At 51.5% G+C, this 27,039-nt stretch overlaps 1 protein-coding gene across 1 annotated transcript in view; it reads right to left on the bottom strand.

Moving 5' to 3' along the window:
• Positions 1 to 27,039, bottom strand: part of Rab6b (RAB6B, member RAS oncogene family) — a 60,721-nt gene that overhangs the window by 6,417 nt on the left and 27,265 nt on the right. Inside the window, exons 2-7 of the mRNA XM_040740157.1 lie at positions 24,560 to 24,618; positions 8,062 to 8,115; positions 7,737 to 7,842; positions 6,516 to 6,627; positions 5,135 to 5,228; positions 2,363 to 2,429 (exon numbers count right to left, since the gene is read on the bottom strand). Coding sequence (XP_040596091.1) covers positions 2,363 to 2,429; positions 5,135 to 5,228; positions 6,516 to 6,627; positions 7,737 to 7,842; positions 8,062 to 8,115; positions 24,560 to 24,618 — 492 coding nt within the window. The remainder of the gene's footprint in view (positions 1 to 2,362; positions 2,430 to 5,134; positions 5,229 to 6,515; positions 6,628 to 7,736; positions 7,843 to 8,061; positions 8,116 to 24,559; positions 24,619 to 27,039) is intronic.

The raw sequence follows: 27,039 nt of genomic DNA, 5'->3' as shown, positions 1-27,039 counted from the left end.
CTCTGTGTTTCTGGGGTGTCAAAGCTCCTCACTGCTCTATCAGAGGACAGTGGCCACAGGATGCAAACATTTGGACTTAGTCATAGCTCTGCAAGTTACCAGCTGGGAGGTCTGGGGCATGCTCTGCCCTGCTTGGGAGACTAAGTGTCCTCTCTCCATGGGGCACATAGTTACTGCCAGAAAGGAGAGCTCTGTGTGTGTGGACCCAGCAAGGGGCTTGTGGCTCTATCATTCTGGGTCCCTTAGCCCAACTCTGTCAAGAGCTGCTGTGGAGTGGGGGGGGCTGCTGGAATGGCCCCAGGGAGGCTTCCTGTGCAGGGTGAAGGTGAAGTGCAGTATCTCTCTGGGGATCTGGAAGCAGGACTAAGAAACTCCACACCCACATATCCATACTCCACCCTCGCCGCCAGCCCAGGGAACAGAGCCACATAAGAATCTTTCAAACAGCATCACTACGTGGCACTTCTGTGTGCTCGCTCCTTACGCTGATGCAATCCCGAGCATAACCCCAAGAACACATCCTCAAAACATCTGGGTTTGAACCATCAGTAAGCAGATGGCCGCTGCTTCCACCTGGTCCCTTCCAGAATGTCTCTAGTCTGTTCCAGGCTGTTCTAGTCTTGCCTGGGAGGCTCCAGCCATTGGGCACCTGGGAAGGGTCTGGCTGCATCTGCCAGATGGGGTGTCACGTAGCGCAAACCTGCTCTGTGTGATTTGTTTGCTGCTGGCTCAGCACTTCCCCTAGAGCCGAGTGACATGCTAGGTGCACTAGGGTGCCATGCTAGCAGTCACCCTGAAGTGAGCCCATGTGACCTGATTGCTGGCAGTCACCCTGAAGTGAGCCCATGTGACCTGATTGCTAGCAGTCACCCTGAAGTGAGCCCATGTGACCTGATTGCTGGCCCAGCACGGATTCCCACGTGGACCGTGTTCTGGGAGAACATGAATGAATGGCCATCACTCACCCAGGTAGGTTGGCTTTGCCCTTGGAATGGGCAGGACAGAGGGGGGCTATCTGTCCCTCACAGTGGGCACATTGGGGGTCACCACACCTCTTGCCTTCCTTGTCTCTTCTTGGACCTACAGGAGGGTTTCTGAATTCTATGGCAAGTCAAAGGCCCCACAAACATCTGGTGGCACTGGGGGGGGTCTTCCCCCTAAGGAATGCAGCCCAGCTCAGCCAACAGTGAGAGTGGGGAGATACTCTCTGTAGCCCCAGAGTCTGTTTATGACTCCTTACCTGCAAGTGAGGTTTTGTGACTGACCAACCGGGTGACTCACCTGAGTCTGCCCCCTTGGTGCCCTGTTGGTCTCAGAATCACATAGACACTGTTTGTCCTCCGGCATGACTGGGATGGATACCTCCTCCTTGGGGGCTCGAGTCTGTTTCAGGCTCACCCTGTGGCAACTGTTAGGTCTTCTTTTCTACCCCGCACCCGGTGGCTGAGGAGAGGGATAGGCACAGCCATGCCTTCACTACAGCGCTCACATGAAGCTAGATGTTTCCTTTGTTCTCACCTTCATCAGCCTGAACCACTTGGGTCACTCTGTGACCCTCAGTGGGCGTCTCCCGCAGAGACTGCTACTGGTACGTGGAGTGGCTGGGAAGCTGCCTTGCAGGGACATATCCCATTCTGAAAGATGTATGCTGGGGTGTGAGGGTCCAGTCTCTCAGTCCTTTCTCTGGCGGGGACATCTGACTAACTTCAAAGGAAGCCTGTTTGTGGGCTTCTAAATGTATCCTCTCAGGTGCCCTTTGAGAGACAGCACCCCAGAATGGAGTAGGGGTAGCTATGATGGAAGCCTCAGTATGAATCCTAGTTCCCTAGGTCACACACAACGTGCCTTTAAGTAAACCATTCTACCTCTGAACCTCAGTTTCAGCATCTGGTTGTTAGCTAGGGTTCAGTCACTGTGGGAATGCTGTGCAAGCTTGCTCCACAGAGCAGTGGGGAGACAGAGGAAGCACTGACAAGCCAAAATCAAGTGCTCATTGTATGGAAGCATCCTTGCCTGGGATCTCCAGTGGATTCACGAAACGCACACTACGCTCACTACAAAGCAAGGCAGAGCCACTATTTCCCTTCCCCTCCCCTCTTCTCCCTTCCTCACAACATTGCTGCACAGCTCTTGCCTCTCTTCACTGCTGGGAAGGAGGGGGCAGCCTTGGTTAGAGCTGGGTGGGGAGCTCAAAGGCCTTGGAGCCCATCCTGCTGCTGAACAGAGGTGGCCTGGCTATCTGTATCAGTCCAGGGAAGGCTGGGCTGGGGGCAGCTGGTACTCATTTGCTCTACTGAAACACCAAGTGAAGCACGGACTTTGGGGACCGTCTTTTCACTCACGTGTTCAAGGAAAAGGATACTCCCTTCTTTGCTCTTCTCCTGGACGTTCTCCATGCCGGGCAGAGCCGATGCCACACGCCGGAAGAGCTGCAGGCAGGAGATGCAGGGTGATGCCCACCCAGGCTCCCTCCTCCCCTCTCTTGGTCTCCTGCACCCCTCTCCTCGTGTGTATGGATCTTAGGCATCAATTGCCTGTCTGTCCACTGACTGTGCCCTGGAGTGCAGGCTTGTTCTGAGCCCTTTGCGGGGTCACCACAGCACCTCACAATTCTGGTCTTGGAGGGTCTCAGGGTGTTTGTGGGAAGAGGGAACGGGGGCTAGAGAGACAGCCCGGTCAATAAAGTGCTTACCACACAAGCATGAAGCCCCATCTTAAATCCCCAGAACCCACGTAAAAAGCCCACCACAGTGGGACTAGGTGGAGAAAAACAGTTTCTGACCTGACTTAAGACAAATGGCATTCCCCAGGGACACTGGGGCAGCCACAGCCGCTGTGAGGGACATGCGAATGCCACCATGATACTGTGGGTTTGTGTGGATGTGTAGCGTGCATGATTTGTAGAGAATGTGTGTGTGAGCATACAAGGGAAGAGGTGTGCGTGCGTGCGTGTGTGTGTGCGCGTGTGCATGCGTGCGTGTGTGTGTAAGCATACAAGGGAAGAGGTGTGCGTGTGTGTGTGCGTGTGTGTGTGCGCGCGTGTGTGTGCGTGCATGCGTGCATATGTGGTATTGTGAATTTCATCCTCTGTGTGTATATGAGAAAGAGACCATGGCAGAAGCAAGCACATGGAGTGTGGGTTCATGTGTGAGTCTACTTGTGTGAGTGTGTATGAAAACAGGAGGGGACATCCGGGAGACCTGGAAGGTGGGGGCTGGCAGGGATCACATCTTGAAAATAACAGGTATAGGCAGAAGACCAGAGCAGAGAAGACTCTGGACTGGTCTGGATGGCTGGGTGTGCCCCCATGCTCCCCTTACCCTGAGTTTGTAGGTTAAACCCTGATTCCCAGAAGGACTGTCTAAGGATGTGCTGCCTTGACAAAAAGGCTGAGGGAGCCTGCAAGTTCCTTTCGTGTGAGGAAACAACTAGAAGGTGTCAAACATGGTGGGGAGAGGTGCGCAAGACACTGAATCTACCGGCACCTTCAACCTGACTCCTCGGCCTTCAGAGCAGGGAGAAATAGTTTTCTACATAGTCTGCTACATAGTCTGTGGTGATTTGTAAAACTGGCCAGATTTAACCCCTGTTCAAATCCTTGCCCAGATTCCAGATCATTCCAGGATTGGAAAAGGGACCAGCCTCTCCCTGGCCCAAAGGGCGTGTCGATGCTACCTGCTCTATGGATGCCTAATGCTGTCCTCGGTTGCCATTTCCTGTGACCTCACTGGCTCCAAAGAGCAGCCCCTCCTCCCTGAGATACCCTGGAGGCAGGACCTCAGGCTCACATCTGATACTCATAGAGACCAGGAAGGGGCTGGGTGGATGGAGCTGCTGAGGGCCCTCCAATTGGGCACTGGGTTCCAGATGCTGTGGGGCTCCCTAATGTGGCCATAACTGCCCCTCTGCTCTGTCCCTTCTAGCGTGTCTGTCACCTATTCTCCGAGGTCACCAGCACTATCAACATGGAGTGAATGACCACTATCTCCTAAAGGCCACCGGGTGCCCAGGCTTGCCTGGTGTTCCTGGGAAATGGGGTTACAGTAGATGGCACATCAGCCCACTCTCCTTGCTAAAGAGTCCCTTCCTGTGCTGCAGGCACCCTCCTGCCAGGCCTCTGCTCCCCTCAGCCCACCTGTGGTGCCCTTCCTCCATGCCACCTTGCTCTCCTCACGTTCCAAAACGGGTTTGCTTGGGCCATGGACCCCTCTTGCAATCCGATGAAGCCTGCAGACTCCTTTTTTTTTTTTTTTTTTTTTTTTTTGCTTTGGAGACTGTCCTGGAACTCACTTGGTAGTCCAGGCTGGCCTTGAACTCACAGAGATCCGCCTGCCTCTGCCTCCCGAGTGCTGGGATTAAAGGTGTGCGCCACCAACACCCGGCTGTGGACTCCTTTTCATAAGTAAAGTCAGTTATGGAGATCGTAAAGGACACCGCTTGGCGAAGCCACTAGTAGACACCTGTGGTTTCTGCCAGTGAGAGACTCACTGCACTCACTAACACTGAGCCTGGCTGTCTTTGTCCGACAGATGAGTGAGTAGTCACAATACAGGATCTTCTTAAGCCCAGGGAGCCTGAGCAGCTGAGCTCTGCCCCCGAACTACTTGGGTCTGTAGATCCCAGCTAAACATGACTGCTCCAGGCTCAGCCCCACCCCTTCTCCCTCCTGTCGTCCCCAGCGGCCACGGGGACCTCTTTTCTCCACTTCTGAGTTGTCCTTCATGGCCCCGAGTTCTTGCCACATCAAGACATAAACCCAACAGGTTAATCAGACAAACGCCTTGTGTTCTCATTTGAAGTGAAGTGAGATGCTAGGAACCACAGCTTTCTCGGCCAGGAGGAATTCCATGCTGGACCCTCGTCCACACACGCCGCCGCAGGGACCCACACCTGATCACAGCTGTGGAGACCAGGGACTGACGGTGTCCACATGGCTCACACGCTGAGTGCTCCCCTCACATCAGCTGCTCTATCAGCCCTGGCAGTCAGTGCCATCCCCCACTACGCAGAGGAATAGGTTTACGCAATGGCTAGCTGCCCCGACCTAGTCACCAGCCAACTCACGGCAAGGAAGGTCCCGGGTGAGGGCGTCTAGACCTGAGCAAGTCGGGGACATCACCGGCTGTGTCCTCACCTGCTTCACGTTGTAGCCGGTCTTCGCGCTGGTCTCGATAAACATAACGCTCAGCTCTTTGGCCCGCTGCTCCCCTTCCTCAATGGTTATCTGCCTAGAAATGACGGGGAGAGGGAAAGGTCAGGTGGCAGAGCGGCAGCCCTGGCAGATGTGGAGGAGGCAACCTGAGATGAAGGACTGTGGGTTGACAGAGGGAGCCTGCCAGGCCCCTTGGTCAGCCCGAAGACAGGCTCGCTGCCCAGGGATCCCTGACAGAATGCCAGTCACAGTCTGTCTAGCAAGAAGGTGGTACCTGAGCATAGGGGACTCTGGCCCCTTCCCATACTTCCTCCATGTCTTCTGAAGTAGGGAGTGAGGCTACCCCCACACCTTTTAAGGAAGGGTCACGTGTGGCCCAGGCTGGCCTTGACTTTGTGAGGTAGCAAAGAATGGCACTGAACTTCTGATCCTCCTGTGTCCACCTCCTTAGAACTGGGACAGTAGGCGTGTCCCACCAAGCCTGGTTTTACGAGTGCTGGGGACTGAACCCAGGGCTTCACGCACGGGAGGCAAGTGCTCTACAACTGAGCCACATCCCCACTGCCTTTCTCGGAAGCCATCAGAACCAGACTCCTGGACACTCACAGCCTCTCTTGGGAGGAATCATCAGTGCCCTTTCCTAATGCAAACACCAAAATGAAAAGCAACCCTGCCCCCAGGCCCACAGCTCTGCAGAGGCACCCATTCGCTCCCCTCTGGGCAGGGCTCTCGTCTCTGACTCAGATTATACTTTAAATGGCAGGGATACTGTAAGAAGCCCATGTGCTGGATCAGAAACCGTGACACATGGCCTTATCTGTCAAAGCCAGCACAGAGTTCCGAGAGCCAACACACTTGGAAAGGACACCTCCATGCCCAGACACAGGATAAACCAGCATGCACTAACTGGGGACAAGGTCTGTGCTCTGCTGACGCTCCACAGACTCATTCCTGAGGACCTGGGTTTCAGGTCCCACATTAATGCAGGACTTCCATGGGGACAGGAGTTCCATCCCAGGGACCACTGTGTCAGCGGCTATTTCGGGACTGCAATGGGAACACCTGTGCAAACAGGTCCCTGCCACACCCCGCCTTTGCTGCGCTGAGGAAGACGGAGCTTTGAGATGCGAAGCTTGCAGTGTGTGGGGTCTAACAGGCATTTCAGTGTTCCTGTTCGTGGAGGCAAGCCTTGCCGTTCTCTTCACCTCAGACCTCCTGGGCTACAGAGGGGTGAGGAAGCACGCTCCAGCTAGCCACGGCACCCCCATGCTCTGGTGCCTCAGACCTCCAGGACAGAACAACCGCGCAGGGGTGAGGAAGCCTGTTCCTGCTAGCCACGGCACCTCCATCGTCTAGTGCATACCTCTTGTCAGCCAGATCTGTCTTGTTGCCCACAAGCATGATGATCACGTCACTGCCCCTCTCTGTCCTGACGTCATCGATCCACTTAGAAGTCTGCTGGAAGGAGTTGAGATCTGGAGGCAGAAAGTGGGGACAGAGTGAGAATGAGGGGTTCCAGAGGCAAGCATGTACCAAGACACTAACCCAGTCTCTACACACCAATTAGGCTGGGGCTATACAGGGAAGCCAGGTCTGCCCTGTGATCCTGGAGAGCCTCCAGCACTGCTTGGGTGGCTACCTGAGGGAGAGAAGTCACCGTTATCTGGGAAGCTAGGCTGTCACAATTTCTACACAGAACGGTGACTCTAGAGGCCACGCAAGAGTCAGAGCTGACGTGAGGCCAAAGCAGAGGGTGGAAAGGGGAAGGCGTTGGGCCTGATTGAACCGCGGAGCACTGAGGGGAGGACACAGCGGCCCCTAGGAAATGCTGCCCCTCCATGGGATGCTCAAGGAAGTCTGAGGAAGGCCAGGCTGGCTTGGGAGGAGAGCCTACAACCCTGCAGGGGAAGGCGGAAGGAAGGCCACCCCAGAGGCACACGAATCTAGAAGCAAGCTCTCCAAGGGCAGCAGCATCTCCCTCAGAAGAGCCACAGGGAGGGAGGTGGCTGTTCTCCACAGTCAGTGGCACAGGTCCTTTAGGATGCAGCTCCCACATCGCTGGGCATACACAGAGCATGCAGTCAGGAAGACACAGGGGAAGGCAGACCTGAGGTGACAGGCTGGAGCCGTGAGCCAGGCACGCCCCTCCCGCTTGTGATTTCAGGGTCCTTACAGCATCCTCTACAACTGAAGCCAGCCTGCGGGCCTCCCATGTGTGTCCCTCGAGATGGCCTGGGGTAGCTGGCCTCTGCATAAGGCCTGCCCCACCCTCGGGGTCCCCACTGAGTCTGTGAAGCCCTCTCTAGACCCAAGTATGCAGGAAGGGCTGTCCCCAGGGATCTCTGGGGAGAGCTGGCACATATGTCATCCAGGGCCACGGAGGGCACAGAGGGCACAGAGGGTTAGCCTGTCTTGTTCAGCCATGCCTGTCACGGGAGTTTGGGGGACAGTGAACCGTAGTGGTCCACGGTAACTCACTACCCCCACTGAGCATGTACCTGTGTGTATGTGTATATACACAGGTCTGCTCAGAGTCACATTGGACCCCAAGAGCTCCCTCATGCCAGCACAGTCCCCTACTCACTAGTGATGTCATACACCACCACAGCCACCGTGGAGTCCCGGATGTAGCTGGGGATCAGGCTGCGGAACCTCTCTTGCCCGGCTGTATCCCAGAGCTGCAGTCTAACCTAGAGTGTCAAGGCAGAGGCAATCAGTGGGGTAGTGGAGCGAGCCTCTTGGTAGAGGGGGATGGAGGGATGGAGGCCCAGACGCCGTGATGCTGGCACTGCCATGCCAGGTCCATCCCGGTCTTGGCAGAGATTTCCAAGAGTACCCAACTGGGGGCTCTGAGGGATAAATCAGACAATACCCCCTTTGTCCATCCAGGTCGGAGGCCAGTTACTCACCGTACGGTCTTCCAAGTACATGGTTTTTGACAAGAAGTCAATCCCGATGGTTGCCTGTCAAAGAACAGCACAGTGAGGTCAAATGGAAAGGACTCATACAAAGGAGCCAAAAGCCCAGGGACCCTAGGCAGTGGCACAGACAGCAGAGGGGGCACCCAAGCGAGTCCCCCCACTGGCCACCGACATCCTTTTCCGAGGAGGGAGCTTGAGCAAACTATGGGTGAGAACGGTTTTTTGTTCTGTTTTCAGAGAAGAATATTCTATGCAGAGGGAGAGAAAAATGCTTCAGGAAGGTCGAGAGAGCAGGGGCATGGAAGAGAGGCTTCCCGGGAACAGCCCACCAAGTAGAGCTCCCCACTGCCTCAACACCCCCCAACTCCCACAGCCTCTCCCTGGAACTTGGGTTCATCATTGCTCTTGGGAGAGTTTGCAGGGGGTGTGTGTGTGGTGTGTGTGTGTGTAGCTTGCCATTGTATAGAACAGAGAGCAGTGTATCCTGCCTTGGATGGGTGTACTGTGCATCACTCACAACAAAGTCTTATTAGAAAACCCAACGAGCTGGGCGGTGGTGGCGCACGCCTTTAATCCCAGCACTCGGGAGGCAGAGGAAGGCGGATCTCTGTGAGTTCGAGGCCAGCCTGGTCTACAGAGCGAGTTCCAGGGCAGGCTCCAAAGCTACACAGAGAAACCCTGTCTTGAAAAAAAAACTAAAAGAAAACCCAGCGAGCTCTGTGGTCCTTATGCGGCCAAGTCAAGGGCTGCCGCCCACACCCTGTGCCACCCGGGTGCCTCTTCTCTCCTAGTGGGCAATCCCGCCTCTTTGGTCCTTACCCGCATCCTATGTCTATAAGTGGGGACTAAGTTACTGTCATTGTGAAATGGAGCCAACACCACTAAGTAGTAACAAAGCCTCAGACTGCAAGACAGCCAGGACACAGCATCAGCAGTGTGCTCCACCCTGCGCCTGGAGTCCCTCATAAAATACATGCAGCTTTGGAGGAGCCTTCGCCCAGTGAAAGGCTCACTATAAAGCACGGTGTGTGGCAAGATGCCAACTTGATTAGAGGAAGTAGATAGATGGTTTCATATTTTCTCAGATGCTGAGGTGAAGAGAGTATGACTGAACAGTTGCATCTTGGGCAATTTTTTGCTTTCCTTATTACACATTTTTATATGTTCTGTAATAAACAGTTAATAGTTACAAATTTAGAAGGAAAAATATCCTTGATCCAGCCATGAGTGATATGTCATGTCTGTAATCCCAGCACTTTGGAGGTAGAGGAAGGAGGGACATGACTGTGACGCCATCCTGAGCTACACTTGAGTCTTCATTTAAAACAAAATCTCTGGAAGAAAAGGTTGTGAAAGCCTGCAGTGAATGCAGAAGACACAGCAAGGGGAGACTTCAGTGTAAATACAGAGATCTCTGTCGCCTTGATTTAGAATCACCTAGGAGACACACCTTTACCTGAGCAGGAAGACCTGCCCTGAATGTGAGCGCCACCCATGGGCTGGGGTCCCAGACTGAACGAAAAGGAGCAATTGAGAGGAAGCACCCAGGTGCCCCTTTCCTCTCCTCCCCCTCCTCTCCCTCTCTTGCTCCCCCTCTCCCTTTTCCCTCTACGGATTGGTTAGGGTTTTTTGTGTGTTTGCCAACTTGATACAAACTAGAGTCACCTGGGAAGAGGGAATCTCAGTTGGCTCCACCAGACTAGTATGGCCTGTGGGCATGTCTGCGGGGACATTTTCTTGATTAGCAGCGGATGTGGGAAAGCCCAGCCCACTGTGGGTGGGGCCACCCCTGGGCATGTGGTCCTAGGTGCTGCTATAAGGAGGTTGAGCACGCCACGAGGCACAAGCCAGCAAGCAGTGTTCCTCCGAGACCCTGCATCAACTCCTGCTTCCAGGTTCCTGCTTGAGTTCCTGCCCGACTTCCCTAAATGATGGACTGTGCCGGAGAAGAGCAAGCCAAATAAACCCTACCCCCACCAAGCTGGTTCTGGTTAGTGTTTTATCACAGCAACAAGAAGAAAACTCGGATGAATACTCTCTCCTTCCGAACTGTGGACACAGTGTGACCAGCAACCTCATGCTTCTCCACCCCATCTTTGCCATGATGGTCACAAGCCCTTCTCAAACTGTGACCCAAAATAAGTCCTCCCTTCCTCCCTCCCTCCCCCCCTCCTTCTCTCCTTCCCTCCCTCTCTTCCTTCAGTTGCTGCTTCCCAGCTATTTGGTCACAGTAATGTATAAAGTATCAAGTTCTAGAATGCATGTGCAGCTCACAACTAAAAAACCTACACACATATGGTGGATACCACCCTATCTGGTCATGCCTGTGGGGCTGAAAAGACAAGACTGGGGAAGCTGGAGGGCATGCCTAATGACTTCGCCAGTCGATACGGAGCTGGGAAAAATCCGTGCTGAAAATTTGCCATCACTAGCCCTGCTATGCAGTGTCCTGCCTGACACAGTCATAGGAAGAAAATCTACAACTGCTGAGCACTTGCAGACAGGGCCTCGTTCTCAAGTGACCACACATTTTCATTCCTCAGCGAGTGGACTGACAACTCCGTGTCCACTCAGAACCTTATGTGACAAGCAGGCAGGAATTTCCACCTCTCTATGTGCCACAGGATCCTTGAAGGGCACCACACTCCTTCTTTAATGACCCCTGAACCAAAACCAGATGCCTGGGCTCAGGATCAGAGGTGGGGGCTGCCAGCATTCCCCTAATACAGAAATTAAAAAAGCACAGCTGAGCGGGTGGCTGCCCCCACCAAAGACCGCATTTCCCACGGCTGCAGGGTGGCTACATTCTGATCAAAGGACGGACGAGACGGTGATGAGACCGCCATGAGTCCTTGGTGGGTTAGTGCGCCCCAACCTGCTCGGAATGCAGATGGTGGGGTGAGCGACAACGGCTCACCCAGCTGAGGATGACGGGGCAGGATGGCCGCTCAACAGAGCCTGCAGAGTTACCTCAGCCGCACTTCCTGAATACACCTATTCTTGTTGCACGAGAGAGACTCCATCTTCTATCTTGTTCAAGTCACTCTGTCAACACAGCGTAACTAACCTTAATCAACAGATGTAAAGGACCATGGAAAAATCATATCCCCAAAGGTCGGCACCTGGGTGGTGACAAGGATGCTACTGGCAATAGCTGTGATGGTGACAACCCTTTCCCCCCTTGTGTGCTCATAAGACAGACACCTGGCTGCTATGGAGTGGAGAGAGGTCATCAGATACTGTGACAAGGATAATGCCACTGGATCAAGTCACAGCCATGCATCCCGGGGGCTTCCATCATTACACTCACTCACTGAGCACATGCTACATCTCTAGTCAGCCTCAGTGTACGCTGACCAAGGAGAGGGCAACGAGAAAACCAATGCTGAGGGACCAGCTCCCTAGCCGCCAGCTTCCTAGTCCCCAGCTCCCTAGCCCCCAGCTCCCTAGCCGCCAGCTCCCTCCCACCTCTGTCTGATCTTCAAGCTGCTCTCTAAGTGCCATCCCTCATCTGGAAGCTGTCACTCCCTAAGACCTGTTCTGGCCACTTGTTAGAATGTCAATGTGAAATGTCCCAGAGGCTCGTGCTTTGAACGCTTGCTCTGCAGCTGGTGGTGTTAACTTGGGAAGGGTGCAGGACCTTTCAGAATGGGGCGTACCTGGCGGAAGTAGTTGGGGAGGGGTGGGTTCGGGAGGTTATACACAGCCTCTGTCCTCCCTCCTTCCTCAGCAGCCTCAGTGACAGCAGGTGCCTCTACTGCATGCTTCTACTGCTGGAATAGACTGAAGCCCTTTGGAAAACCAGGAGTCAGAATAACTCTTCCTTCAAGTTGTTTCTATCAGAGCAATGCAAAAGTTAACGAGCTCAGAGCTGGCCCTACCAAAGCGACACTGTTACTATAACTAAACCCACCAGGTGGTTTATGGTGGTGCCATTCCTATAACTGATCCCACCAAGTGGTTTATCTGCCCTTGAAACTGGCTCCTCAGAGACTCACCACTCTGCTGAGAACATGGAGGATTGGAAGGCTGACACTATGGACAGCAAAGGCGACTCATGTGGTCTTAGGCAGGGACAAGGACTCGGCTGGGAACAAAGAATCTGTGTACATTCTACCTGTGTGCTGAAAATTTGAGTGATGTGAGTTTCACAGGTAACAGAGAAAAAAACAAGACAACTTAGCACTCAGCCTGTGGGATGGTTCTGGCTGCTTTGAGCTGGGTTTATAGTGAGAATCAGGAGAATAATACAGAGAAGAGTTTTGAAATTGGAATTTGGTCCTGGAAGGAAGGTGAAGATTTTTAAAACTGTGGATAAGAGAAGTGTGGGCAAGGCCAGCCACTGACGTCATAAAGCTGCATATCTGACACAGGGACAACAGAACAGCTGACCTGAGACTGAGTCTCCACCCTCTGAAGGCTCCAGGGCATAAAACTGAAGACTCACTTAAAACACTCCAAAAGGAGATTGGCTTTTGAAGAGTCTCCAGGGTGCTCGGTGGGAAAGGGCCACCTAGGGAAATGGTTCTCTTCAATCTAGGTTCAGGTATTCTGGCTGAGGCTCACATGATCTAAGAGGTCCTAGTTGGCAGCAGACTTTGGAATTATCCACTGGGTGCTATTTTTCAGGTGTGCAGAATTGCAAGAGTTTTGGGATCTTGCACCTAGGTTTCTAAAGAATGCTTGTGAGTGAGATCAAACAATGTGCCCCAGGTTCCAGACAGGTTTAATATTTTCCCTGCTGGGTGTTAGTCCTGCTTTGGTTCAATCTTGATATTCCTCTTACTTTACAGGTCACAGCTATTTTAAGTCTCAGTATAGACTTTAGATTTAGACTTTTGATCAATGCTGAGACTCTGAGGCCTCCTGAAGTTGGAATAAATACATCTCTGTATTACAAGATGGCCATGAGCCTCTGGCAACCAGGATAGAATGTATAGTTCGAATCTAAAGTGTCTCTCTCAAGCTTAGGTTTTGAGCATTTGCTTCCCACCTGGAGTACTATTTGGGGAAGGTTTGGAGCCTTTGGGAAGCAGGACCTTGCTGGTGGAAACAGGACACACAGGTGGGTGCTTACATGCACCCCAGTTTATGCCTGGTCCTAGACTTGCTCTCTCTACTTCATGGTCTGCTGTGACATGAGGAGCCTCCACCACATGCTGTGACTCTACTGGGCTTTTCCTGTCCGTGAAGGACTGAATTCTTCTGAAACCATGAACCAAACCGAATCTTTCTTTCTGTAAATTGTTTGCCAGGCAATTTTTGTGGCAAAAAAAACATGAAAAACAAATATGGTTCTCCACTCAACCAGGTCCCTTATCTAGTGCATAGACAACTGTGAGAGGTTACAATTGTGCGTGACGGTGACAAAGGAATCACTTCTGGCTATAACTGAGCCATCATTTCTCATAGATACATATTCCAAAGTTTTGCTTTTGTTAATAGCCGAGCGGATTATATCAGGGTATTCTATAATTTCAAGTTAACAATTTGCAAGCACTTCAGAGTGATCCCAAACTAGGGACTAATGGAGGGATTATAGTCTCTGGGAAAGCAAAGAGAACTGAGTGGAGCCTGCACTTAAGTCATCACGGCCACTAAGTAAGAAAGAGCAGCTATGCAAAGAAGGAATCTGAATCATAATCAAGAGGGGGAAAACCCTCGACAGGAATAGACTCCCAGATGATGGGAATAGGTATGCTTAAAAAGAAAAGGAAAAAATGGATGTGGGGATGGGTTTCAACAATGTGAGGACATTCTCAACAATCAAGACAGAGCTGGGCAAAGGCAGAGACAACAGACTACGCAGTGCTGTCTCTTCTGGTTTCACCTGCCCTATCCCTGTCCCCTTCTCCACACCCCTACCTACCAGACTCCCTAGTTCAAACTAAACCCCACATGAGTAACATCTGGTTTCCTTGTCCTCAACACTTGTCTTGTAAGTAATCCTTATGCAACAGGCAAGGTTGTTTTTCTGAGTTTAAAAGCAACAGAATTAGGGGTGTGGAAAGCAGCTAAGAACCATAGCTGTTCTTGCAGAGGTTCAGTTCCCAGAACCCCCATGGCAGCTAACAACTCTCCACAGTTCTTGTTCCAGGGGGTCTAACGCCCTCTTCTGGCCTCCACCAGCACCTCACACACGGCACACTTTCACACGCAGGCAAAACAGTCATCCACGTGAAATAAAGATAAATCTTAAAACAAAACCACACGAGACAAAAACGCGACTCCATTCCTCCCTGCGTTCCTAGGAAACAGTCTAAACATGTGAGGTTGACTGTTCGGGGCCCACCACTGGCTTTTCATGACCTCATCCTTCTCTTCCCCAGCTTGACTTTATACCATGGAATAATGCTGTTTGGAATCCCCATGTTGCTTTGTATTTTTCCTTTACTTTGCATCCATCTGCGCATCCACGCACGCCATGGCTACTGTGTGAAGGCGAGGGGACAATTTTTAGGGGTTGGTTCTCTCCTTCCACCATGGGTGTCCTGGGATCAAACTCAGGGCATCGGGCACCTTTGCCCACCTACAGCTGGCAGACCCTTCCTACGTCACTTTGTGTGTCTCTTTTCTGATGCTGTCCCTCCCCTGAAATGCTCCTCCACAGTCAGGATTTCTTTATAATTTGAGACGCTTTTCCTTTGCAAATCACACTCTGAACTCCCAGGCCAGCCCAGAGACTGCTCGGTACTTTCCCTGATCTCTGCCCCTGTCAATCTGTCAATGATGCAGTGACCCCGAGCTGTCACTTGCTTCAGAATCACCTGGGAGCTTTTTCACCACTGAGATTCCTGAGCCTGCTCAGGTAGACACAAGTGCAAGCTCTGGATGTCAGTCTGGGAACCAGAGCGACAGACGAGTTCTCAGAACACTCACTTGCTCAGTGAAGTGTGCAAATAATCTGCTCTGTGCTGTGATTGGGGTCTGAGGAGACTGTGTTCTCCAGGGTCGCAGATTGATAACAAGGCTTGGGGGGGGGCAGTGACACACGCTAGGGACCAGGCTCACTCAGAACCAAAGTCACACAGTCTGGGTAGCAGAGCTGGAATCTGAATCCAGGTCTCTCTGACATCAAAGCCTCTGCTACGGGCTATTGAGCTGTACTCCTTCTGCTTCTAGAAGTCCGTTTCTGAAGCTGTCACTGTGCCTTGAAACTGTCACTGCAGGTCCCTGGCATCGCATCCTATCTGGCTCCCCACTGTCAGAAAGTGGTACTAATTAGCCATAACGGCTCAGCAGAGCCCACTTAAGAGGGAGTTCATTTGCATTTTAGTAGAAATAAATAAAGTGAGCCCTCAAAGGACAGAAGGGAAAGGGCTTAAAAGAGAGACTTGGCTGGGTCTCCATGACCAGAACATTTCCAGCTCCTGGGCACCATCTATTTCCCAGACACAAGTCACAGCGGCTGGCCCCACATCACTGCCAGCTGAAGCCTGTCTCTCCCAAGGCCAGATTTTCAGAGAAGGTGGTCGTGGTCTCTCTGGGCGGCATCTTTCGTGGCAGATGGCGTAAATAATTAACAGTTGAGACACTTCACTCTTGCGTGCCTACTGTGTGCCACACAAATCCCTGGTCCCTGCCTCCAAGGAGCTTCTGACTTTGTGGAGACAATAATGCACAGGAACTGTCACAACAAATGGAGATGAGCGGTACAGAGGGCTCTGAGGGTTGAGCAGTGGCCTCGCTCGCTTGGTGTTTCAGGGAAATGTGGAGCGAATGTGAAAGCCCTTAGTGCATATCACCTTTCCACTAGGCAGAAGCAGGGGAAGAGTGGAGGATGGGAGATTCGGGGAGGGAGGAAGGAGGATTCTGGCGCTCATCATCTGAGAGTTCATCTAACCTCTTGATGATTACTATTACTAACTGGGAACCCATTACAACAGACAGGTGGGTGAGGCACCAGAAAGTGCAGGTAGGAACTAGAATGAGTCAACACTCACTTCAAGGGGAGTGCTGGGTGAGTTCCTGATTGTTTTATGACTTCTCACCCAATGGTGGCCCCAGCTGCAGCCAAGGGGTGGCTCAGATTTGTACAGAAACCCACAGTCATACTGGCTGAGAAATAAGAAGACAGAATACGAAGTTACCACAGTTGACAAGAAGTACAGAAAATCATAGGCATGAGAAAGCCTCAGAGAGGGGACTCTAGAGTCTGCATGTAAACACTGTCCGACATTGGATGAACTGAGAAGACCCCAAGCAAACTGCCCAAGGCTGGGAACAAAAACAACAAACAGAAATCGGACCAGAATGTGCAGTGGCTGCCCAGCAGGGGACAGAGCTGAGAATCTGGGTCCTCACAAGGGCTAAGGAAACAGCACTGTTCAAAACTGCAACAGAATCTACAGTCACAGCACAATGCACAGGACACAATCCCAAGTGAGCAGAGGAAAATGTAAGCCACACTTAAGAAAAAGAAATAAATGAAGATCTATCCTGAGTTAATGTAGACGCTGAAAAAGTAGGAGGAAATATACTAAAATAGTCACTATTACTGTGCCCAAACACAGAAAGAAAATTATTTTCATAACAAAGGCACGTATTTGGGTCAGTAAGATCGCTCAGCAGGCAGAGCTGCCCTGCTAGAAAACCTGACCCCCTCCATTTGATCCTGGAACCCACACGTGCCATAGTACCCCCCCCAGACACAGGTACACACACGTACACACACACACGTACACACACACGTACATAATTGAGAAAAGCAGAGTCAAATCCATGAATACTAAACAAAAGATAAAATCCTGAGAGCAGCCAGAGGAAAATGACACATGATAACCAAGGTCATGGTGATAGGGACGACAATGACAATGGGTAGCAAGCAGAGCTGGAGTTCTAAATCCAGCAGAAAGTTCTTCAAATGTGCAATCAAGCTAAAAACATTTTCAATAAATGGAAACAAAGAATGTTATGTTAAAAAGAAATTCCTCGGACTGAAAGGGAATAATGATGTTAGCAGGAATGGAGAATCCTATGGAACGCTAAGGACACAGGAGAGGGCCACTATACAGGCGAGGCAGGACAGTGTTGTAGGTGAGAGCAGCCTGAAGTATGAGTCCATGTATTTATTTTCTTCAGAAAATGGGAAATGGTTGGGACTAACGGCTGGTACAGGGTGCATGAGGAGAGGACATGGTGAAGCCAGAGAACTGGATGAAATGGAAATTCAGAAGGACTTCCTAACAGCCAGCACTCTATTGAGGACGGTCTGGTGACAGATGGGACGAATGCAAGGAAGACACACAGAAACTGGTTGTGCAGGTAGGTCTGGAAGACAGGCAAGGGGAGCAAGCAGACTCCAGAGGGAGGACACAAGTGGATGCTACTCAGGACATGTTGGACCTGGTGGATGTTGAGAGACACAGAAAGGCTGTGTGGCCAAGGCAAGATTTTAACAAGTGGAGAGACTTGTGTGTATGGGAACACATCTTCACTGATCAGATGACACACCAGAGGTTCAGAGACGACATGTGACTTTTCCAAAGTCTCAGAGTGAGTCAGCAGGTGACGAGGACCGTACTGCATCTTCTCTGCTGCTGGCACATGGGCTTCAGGTGAGGCCACAATGAAGACCTTATGGGCTGTGTAATGGTTAACTTTGTTGACTTGAGTAGTGTATACTTTTGGATTATTGCAACTAAAATACCTGACACAAATAAGAACTCAAGAACATGATGACTTGGATGACTTTCTTTTGGCTTACAGTTTCTTTTTCTTTCTTTCTTTCTTTTTTTTTTTTTTTTTTTGGTTTTTACGAGACAGGGTTTCTCTGTATTGTTTTGAAGGCTGTCGGTCCAGCCCAGCCTCGAACTCACAGAGATCCGCCTGCCTCTGCCTCCCGCATGTTGGGATTAAAGGCGTGCGCCACCACCGCCTGGCTGGCTTACAGTTTCTAAGAGCTCAGTCATGGTTGCTTGGTTCCACATGCTTGGGCAGGGTATCACGGCAGTAGCAGAACATGGCCAAGGAAGCAGAGAACAACACAGGAAGTAGGAGTTGGGTATAATCTTCAGAAGCTTACCCCTAGTAACTTATTTCTATCAGATAGAGGACCACCTTTTAAAGAAAGAACAGCCTCTGAAAATAGTACCACAGGCTGGGGGAACAAACACTCAAAACTTAAGCCTAAGTGTGCATGCTAGCTAGACTCTACCAACTGAGCTAAGGAGGCTGATTAGCTTCCCTAGTCCTCCATCGCCTCGTCTCTCAACTGAAGACACCAGCACTCTCTGTAAAGACTGTTGGACCAAATGAGTTAGACTCTATGGAGGCACTTTATTCTGATACATGCTACATAGACAAAAATGAGCAGTTGTTACCAGGAACCAATTGACCCAGGGCTGTCCAAGCAAAGCTGCAGAGCCAAGCCCATGGAGACTGTCCAGTATCTGTCTGGTTATGTGATACGACCCTCAGAGTCTATGTTCAGGATGAAGGTGAACCATCTTTTCCTCAGGGGAAAAGATTCCTGTCCCAGCCTCTAGTGGCACGTTAACGTCCTACACTGGAGAAGCAGGAAATGGGTTTTTCCCCTGCCACACCTTCTTCCCCCTTAGGAACCTTTGTGCTCCCAAACCTTATCAGCGCCCCAAGGATCTTCAGCAAAGGCCAAACTTCAGAAAGGTGGGTCTGAGACGAGGCAACACCCTTCTGCCACTGTGCTAAGGAGACGTGGTCAAAGCAGCTGTTCTGTTCTTGGTTTTGTCTCGTGAGGTGCGGAACAAATAATTTCTGATGGTAGCTGCTTCATGGGGGATGGGATACCAAGACACACAGGCGTGTGCTTGGAGAGTCTCCTGCTGGCCTAGAATTCCCATGACCCCCTTGCAAGGCTGTGTCTACTCTGCCTGTATTGCATGAGGTCTCCTCTGAAGGAGACTGCAGTGCACTCTATTGTGATATGTGCCCCCCCCCTCCAGACCTGGCAATGCTAATTTATTCCTTTGCGCTGGCAAGCAGCACACTGCCTGTGAAAAATGGCAGCCACTTTATTTTATACATGTGAGGAATATTAACAAGCACAGATTTCCTCCCCACCGTCTATCTTCCTCTGAGTGTGGTATTAAACAGTATCAACAGGGGTTCCAACGACGGTGTGTTACGTGCATTCCTCCAGAAGGAACTTCCACCAGTACAGCTCATCTCCAAGCAAGAAGATGTTCCCTACGGCACTTGTTGAAATGTTCTTGGCTCTGTGCATGTATTATGAAATATAATTTTGCATCCACATTCTGACAAGACACCGCAATAAAGTCTACAGAGGAAATCTGCATGGCAATTTGCATAAATCGACTTTAGCATTTCTTCTGGGGAAGAGAATGAAAAGGCAAGTATGAGTGTCTTCTTTTAGCCTTGGCCTGTTCTGAGCCCGGGGCTGGAGAGAAGCATCAGTAAATGGCAGGAAGCAGCTGGGTGTGACAAGCCCTTGACAATGACTCTGCTGTTCTCCTTTTGCACAACCAACCACCAGAGTAAAGTATCTGGGTAAAGTCATGCAAATTAGCATGCAAATGAGCCTGGTAAACTTAAAGATTCTGACCTGAAAGTGGGTGCTTTGTGGGTAGGATCCCACAGCCTCTGGGAAACATGCAGGACCAGGTTGTTGCCAGCCATTGGCAACCATTACCAGCCATAGCCAGTCATTCAATAAAGTACCCTGGAGGAGGCATTGCTGGCTCCTAAGGTCACAAGGCAGGCACCTGGCCTTTCAGTGACACAATCTGTCTTCTGGTGGTTACTTTCCTCCATATGAAGAGTGCCCATCCAATTTGTAATTATGTATATGAATATATTTTATTGGTTCTGTTCTTCTAGAGAATGCTAATACAGAAAGCGGCTTGCTACCCCGTCCCAGGGTGGTCTCGGCACTCACATCACAAGAAAGATCACAGCTGTCATCCAAATCCTTGCCCATTCACCCTCCCCCGCCTGCATTAGTGGTTGAGCCTGTGACAGAGTTGTGTCTTAGTGGTGGGGTCTCTTGGGTGTGTGGTCTAGACAAGGCAGGGATGGATGGCTGCTGTGGGGGGCAAGCTTCCTGGACAAGAGTGAAGCGAGTGGCAGATGAGCAGGATCTGATGCAGCCGTAATGCAGGGAGGAATGAGTGCATGCAGAAGTAGTCAAGAAAGGCTGAGGTGTCTGGATCCCACATGGTGCGCATGGAAGCTGCATGAATGTGTGCACATGTGAGCATGTGCATGCGTGCATGCATGTATCCACCTGGAAGAGGAAGCCTAGCTTGTCAGATAAGAAGCCAGTTAGTGTACTATGTTAGGGAGAGATCTCTGTGGCCACAGCAGGAGCACACCAGAAGGAAACGGGAATAAAATCCAAGGCTGCGGGGTACCAGGTGATCACTAGGTGGCTAGGAGCTTCTCCCAGAGTATGGAGGCTGTACCATATCCACCTCAAGGGCCCAGGGGCAAATTCACACCAATCCATCAGCCATACCTACTCAGAGCCTATAAAGAGGGACTAGATGGGAATCTTGCAGCCCTACAACAAAGAGCATCTGGAGCCACCAGAAGCTGGCAAGGGCATCTCCTACTGGTGCCTCTAGAAAGAGCACGGCCCCCTTGTCTTTGTTTCACCCTCAGACCCCCAGGAAGGTGATGAGAGAACACATTCCTATTGTTTGAAACTACTTGGTTTGTGGCAATTTGTTATGGCAGCCCCAAGAAGTGAGTGTGGGAAGCCTTGGGGGCAGAGCAGAGTGGTGTAGCTTGAGGAGGAGCTGCAGGCAAGACCTCAGGAGCCCCCAGCCTGCAGGAAAGGCCAGGGCTTCCTAGGAATCCCCTTCAGAGTCAGAAACACTTTCCCATCACAGCAGTGTTCTCTGAGAACAGCCCTTCAGCACGTGGGCCTCTCCCAGAGGCAGCCCATTAGATCTGTTGTTTTCTAATTTGTATCATGGTGTGAATTCCAGGAGGGGCCACTGGCTCCCAGCCTTCTGTTTATCTCCATCACTTTCTAGATTTTTGTTTTTTATGCTAAGGTCTGAACTCCCAGCCATCCCCCACCCCACCAAGAGTTGCCCAATATGCAGACTGGAAAGAGAACCTTTGAGAGGTCACAAAGCATTGACTCTCCAACCCCAGCCAGCAGTTGCCTCCAGAGGACCACACCTATCCGGACTCCTCCACACAGCTACCCTTCCCAGGGCCTACAGGGGTTTTCTGAGTGTGGGGGAGCACACCAAGAGCCAACTCTTACTACAGGGTTTGTCCAGATTTTTCCTACCATAGAGTTTGAAGGTAACCTCCTAGTTGGAATTTTACATGAAGAAATCTCCACAGACACAATTCTCCTCTGGCTGAGGTGTGGTTTTCCACTGTACAAGTAAATTGACTTTTGTGGGGTGACTGGGCAAGGTGGTGAGAATATGTGGGTCAGCGGAGCGTGCGTGCGTGCGTGCGTGCGTGCGCGTGTGTGTGTGTGTGTGTGTGTGTGTGTGTGTGTGTATGTGTGTAAAAACACATGTTCCTCAAAGGTCCCCAGGGCTGGCAAAGTGGCAGCTCACCAGGGCCCACAGGCAGACTGAACCTTCTGAGAAGAGGACCCCACACTCAGGGCCTCATGCATGCTGACCCCAGACCAGGGTGGACTCCCGTCCCTGAGGATGGACCCCTGCCCTCTATCCCATGCCGAGGGTAGGCCGGGCTCTATGGCCTCGCTGTTTCCTTCTCCTGCCTTTCCACAGATCATGTGCTACACCACACAGACATCTTTGCCAGACTGATGGAGAGCATGGCGTCTGGAGACGTGAGGGGAAGAGCAAGCACTGTCTTGGATCTGTCTGACTGCCATGCTGTACTGGCTGCTGGACAGGCAGGAAACTGGTGGCGGGGTGACTAGCATGGCCACTATGCAGTGGGACAACCTGTGAGGAAGTAAATTTCATCCCCTAGAGCCCCCGGAGACCGTCCACTTCCCATCCACCTCTGCTGCTCTGCTAGAAAAACAAAACAAACAGGCTGTTCTCCTCCATCTCCAGAGGATTCATTAATTCGGGTGGTATGCACGCACACATGTGCACATGCTTGTTTATTGTGCATGTATGTATGTGTGCATGTGTGCGTGTGTGTGTGTGTGTGTGTGTGTGTGTGTGTGTGTGTGTGTGTGTGTGTGTAAGTGGAGCCCAGTTTCTCAGTCTGCTCTAAAGAGCTTTTGGAAAAGATTTCTACCTGAGGCTATAAAAAACCAAGTCAGACAATTCTGCCATGCATGGGGAGAGCGATGTCTACCCTGTGATCTCTCTTGACTCACCGTGACAGTGGACCTGGGAGGCTCTCAGTCTGAGGGCACCAGTGAGCTGCGGCAAGCAGCCACTAGTGTGCCAGGAGGCATCTGTGACACCATCTGTGGCCATGCTTTCTACAGAGATGGCTCCAAGAAGATCCTGGGCTTGGCATATCCCAAATCCCAGGCAAAAACCAGAAGCACAGAGTAGCCGCCCTAGATCTGGGGCCCAGCTAGCCTTAAGGACAACCTGCTCCAGGCAGAGGGCCATGAGGAGCTGATGGAGGGGGCAGGGCCCCTGTGCTGAGGGCAAACATGTGCCCCCACGCTTCAGGCATTAGAATAATTTTCAGAGTAGAGAGGAGACAATGACAAGGCCAGCATTACCACGCAGAGAGCAGCAAGTAGAGGCTGACTTGGGTGACAGTGGTGGGCAGTGAGGGTGACGCTGGGAAGAGGGAGGTAAGGCTTCAAAAGTGACTTGCCCACTGCTGCTAAAAATCTCACTGTGCTTTTCAGTGTAATGTCCACAGGAAACAGGAAGAAGATTACTATTTTGAAAATCAAGTAGCAGCCAGGTGTGGTGCAGGCAGAGAGATCCAGGGATCAAGGTCGTCCTTAGCTACCTAACAGATTTAAGTCCAGCTGAAGATACAAGGGTCTCTGTCTCAAAAAACTAAAGGGAACAAAGTCAAATAATAAAGATAAGACATGAGCATGAGCACAAGCACACACAGTCACATGCCAGTGCACACACAGAGCACAAAGTGAGACTTTGCACGGGAGTCCCTTACGGCTGTCACCTCTGCTCCACAGTGATGTAAGAATCCCCCTGACGGGGAGGACAGGCCACAGTGAGACCAAAGTGACACACAGTCCTGGCTTTGGGGAGGACACGACAGCAGGGTCATGGCCCTGAAGCACCCAGAGTCCCCTATCCTTCCCCATGGGTAATCCTTCTGGAGTCCTCATGATAGAGGATTTTGGTTCACACACTGCAGAGTCAAAGTAGGAACCTGAGGGCAACAGGAAGGGGACCCTCTGAGGGCATCTAAGACAAGGGTAACGACCGACGGACAAGCAGACAGAAGTGCAAGCATGGTGAGCTGCCCCACACCCAGTGGTGGGGAGGGACATCTTGGAACAGCTGCCCAATGGATCTATAAATACTTGCCCTTGAGAATGTGATGACAAAGGGATTCCTCCTTCAAACACACCGTGTTTGCTTTCAGCAGGCTGGAGCCCCACGCTGAGAATATCCCCGAGAAGTCTTGCTGAGAGAGAGCTGCCTGAAGGGCCCAGCTCTGCTAGGAACCACACCATCCCCTTTTCAAGTAATACCTACTAACTTGTCTGGGAACTAGTCTCCCACAGGACCTAGAGAAATGAATTGGAGAACTATCTATACCCTAAGGGGGAAAAATCAGCACTTTTAAAAATATAAGGATAGTTGAAATGTCTAAATTTTACAAAAAAAACAACTTTAATTATGAGGAAAATTCATTTGTACACCATTGCCACCACCACTGAAACCAAACAGGTATGTCTCTGCTCCCCAGGAGTTTGGTTTGGGGTCACCTATCATATGTCTGTGGCTGACTCCAGATCACCATTCCAAAACCAAGATCCACAGAGGTCATTATGTGCAGTCTCCTGACCACACAGGGCAGGATAAACTCACCGCCCATGCCTCTCTGTGGCAGGATGCGCTTCAGCAGTGGGCTCGGGGGCTGAGCGTGTGGTGTCTGGGGAATGTGTGCATGTATGTGCATGGGTGCTCAGAGACTGTGTGTGTGGTCTGGGTTACGTGTATGTGAAGTCCTGAGAACAGAAAACGACCACTCCCGAGGATCGCCCTCCTCAGCTGCTCTTGGGTTTCTGCCTGTCCTTTTCTGCCTGCCTCCCAACATAAGCAAACATTGTGAGTGTTCCAACCTGGCTATGGACAGCAAGAGATCCATCCCCTCTATGGCTTTGGGGTTTCTCCCTAAGAAACAACAACAACAAAATGTTTTCTTTTCAATATCCAGATTCTGAGATGGTTTCCTGCATAGGCCCAGTACTCAGGGAACATGTTCCTTCAAAGCAAAGACACCCCAGAAACCTGGACGTGTCCTCTAATCTCAGCAATCCCTGGAGACAGACTGGCAGTGGTCTCCAGACAGGTGCCACAGACAGAGATGAGAAGCGGGGGTGGGGGTGGGGTGGGGTGGGGGCGTGGATCGAGGGAAGTGGGGATCTCACCTGGTATGTGTTGTCAAAGCTGTCATACATGAACCTCGTGATCAGAGACGTCTTCCCGACTGCAAGGTAAAAAGGAGACAGATGTTCAGCTGAAAGAACATGAACCGGGCGGCCAGGGGCTTCTGAACTTGGAAGAGAGACTGGCTTACAAGAACCACAGGAAGGGAGAAGCAGACCCCAGGAAAAAGCCCCCAAGTCAAGGCACTGAGTGTCTACAGCAGGTGAGCTCCAGAGGCACTCTCGTCATGCCCGGCTGCCGTGGAGGAGCAGGCCTACCCCCTCCCCAACTCTACCCCCCACTCCAGGTCTGCCCTGACCTCAGGTACCAGCTGACATTTGATGCCAACAGGGTGGTCTTCTCATAGCTGCCTGTGTTCCCCTGGCCACACCACCTCACCATGGGGCATCTGCTCATAGAGTCTCCCTTTGATTCCCATCTATTCCGCTTGAGCATCGGCAAGGAAGGGGCAGGGGAAGTCCTTTCTTAGTGTCTCTCAAGGGCAAGCCTATTCCCCAGAGTGCACCTGACTGTCCAGCCCAACACTGGCCCGTGAGCTGCCCTAGATCACACTATGTAAGTGATAAGAGAATCCCAGATACTGTGACAACTGAGGGCTTACCCACATGTCTGTAAGCACCCTAAGTGGGGCACCAATGTCCCACTCAAAAACTGCTAGTATGGTTAAGAGGCCAAGAGTCTCTTGGGAGACCTGTAAATTCTGCTAATTCCCCAAACCACAGGGTTTGGCTTCTGACACAACCCCAGTGCAGGTCCCCTGGGACATGGCAGTGATGGAATGCCAACTGCTGTACTTTTAGCCATCTGGGAGGGGAAGAAGGATAATAAAGGGACATTTGTTGGGTTGCTACATGGGACAATTCTCCCCACCACCACCAGGACTCTGCCACAGTCTTGGGAGGCTCAGAAGGGAGCTGTAGGAGGCAGCTATCTCTAACAGGGAAGGCAAAGGCCCCTAAGGCCACGAGCTCTCACCATTCTTCCTTCTCCATGTCCCAGACTGGGACTGGAGGCATGGCTAGTCACTGCTTGGGCAGGACAGGACAACCCAATGAACCATAGAAAGTTCCTTGTTGGGCCTAAATCTGCAGACATGTAACATTCCTGACAGCCAACACTGGCCAAAGACAGGCAGGAGCTCCTGAGAGACCGGGTCTGGGCTGCAATCAAAAGACCCCAAGTCTGACCCAGGTGAGGTCAAATCCTACTGGGGCACTTTTTAGCTATGTCACCTTTGAGTAGGAAGTCACCACTCCTCTGGACCTCACTGTAACATACCAAAGATGGCAGAGGCTGCAATAGGAAGTAAGACAATAAAAGTGAAAACATGTGGGAAGAGGTGTCAGGTCACTTGAGACAGCTGAGGCAGGTTCTAGAATGTCAGAATGACAGGAGGAAAACAAAACCACCAGCACTAAAGTTGTATAATGAACCTCCTTTTCTTGGGGTGGGGACATTATATGCTTGGATTGGCACTTTAGGGGGTGACAGGAGTATCCTTGTTTTTCCTAAGCCTTAGTCATGACACCTGAGCCTATTAATGAGGTGGTGGCTCCCTAGGTGGCCTCAGGAAGAGGCTGTCAATCACATGACCAGAGGGGTGGTGCCTGGAGCCAGTCTAAACCTCAGGGAAGGGAGGAAGGCTGGAGACTGAGCAGCACGTGGACAACGCGTCTATACAGTGAACTCCCAGTAAGAACTCTAGACACCCACAGCCTGTGGAGGCTGGCCGGGGAGCCTCCTGGGTTGTGGGCACACAGATGTGCCTTGAAGGTAGACAGGCTGTGATGTAGGGGGGAAGGGGGGAGGGCCCAGTCGGTCTGCATTCAGGATACTCCTGGAGCTCACTGATTGGGGAGGCTGGCTAGCTCCAGGAATCGGCCTGTCTCTGCCTCCCCAGGGCTGTGACTACAGAAGGACAATATGACATCTGTAAGGCAGTGCTGGGCACTCAGGTCTTCATGAGTGCATGGCAAGCTACCAACTGAGCTCTTTCCTCACTGCCCCTCACCCCTGCAATTGCAATCTTAAGGGTGCTTTCCTGAGTGTCTGCTGTTGAACCTTAGGGGCACTAGGAACCCCCTGGATTTAGAACTAGTGGGTCAGAAGTATAGAGGTCTTGGGACCCCCCAAACATTATCCAGCTTCTCTACTTGAAGACAGTTCCTGACAGGCCTGGCACCCCTTTTCATCCCTCTCCAGGCCATCATTTAGAGCATTTGTTTCTGCTCTTTTATTTCTGATCAATTTGTTTTGTCATAGTCCCACCTTGGCCAAGTATGAGACTGCAGGGTCTCTGTCCTGACCCTGGATTCTGAGGTCTCTGGGTTCAAGAGTCTTCAGGGGACGGGACTGCCCTGCTCTGAACACAAAGCCTGACGATGCTACCAGATACCAGGAACTGCAGGGAAAGGTGTTCTCCATGGCTGTCTCCAGGAACCCCCAGGTCTGAGCAGAGATA

This window comes from Mesocricetus auratus, unplaced genomic scaffold (assembly GCF_017639785.1).
Source record: "Mesocricetus auratus isolate SY011 unplaced genomic scaffold, BCM_Maur_2.0 Super-Scaffold_100691, whole genome shotgun sequence".
Lineage (NCBI taxonomy): Eukaryota > Metazoa > Chordata > Mammalia > Rodentia > Cricetidae > Mesocricetus > Mesocricetus auratus.
Note: the sequence above shows the minus strand (reverse complement) of the source record. Positions and strands in the feature narration are given on the sequence as shown.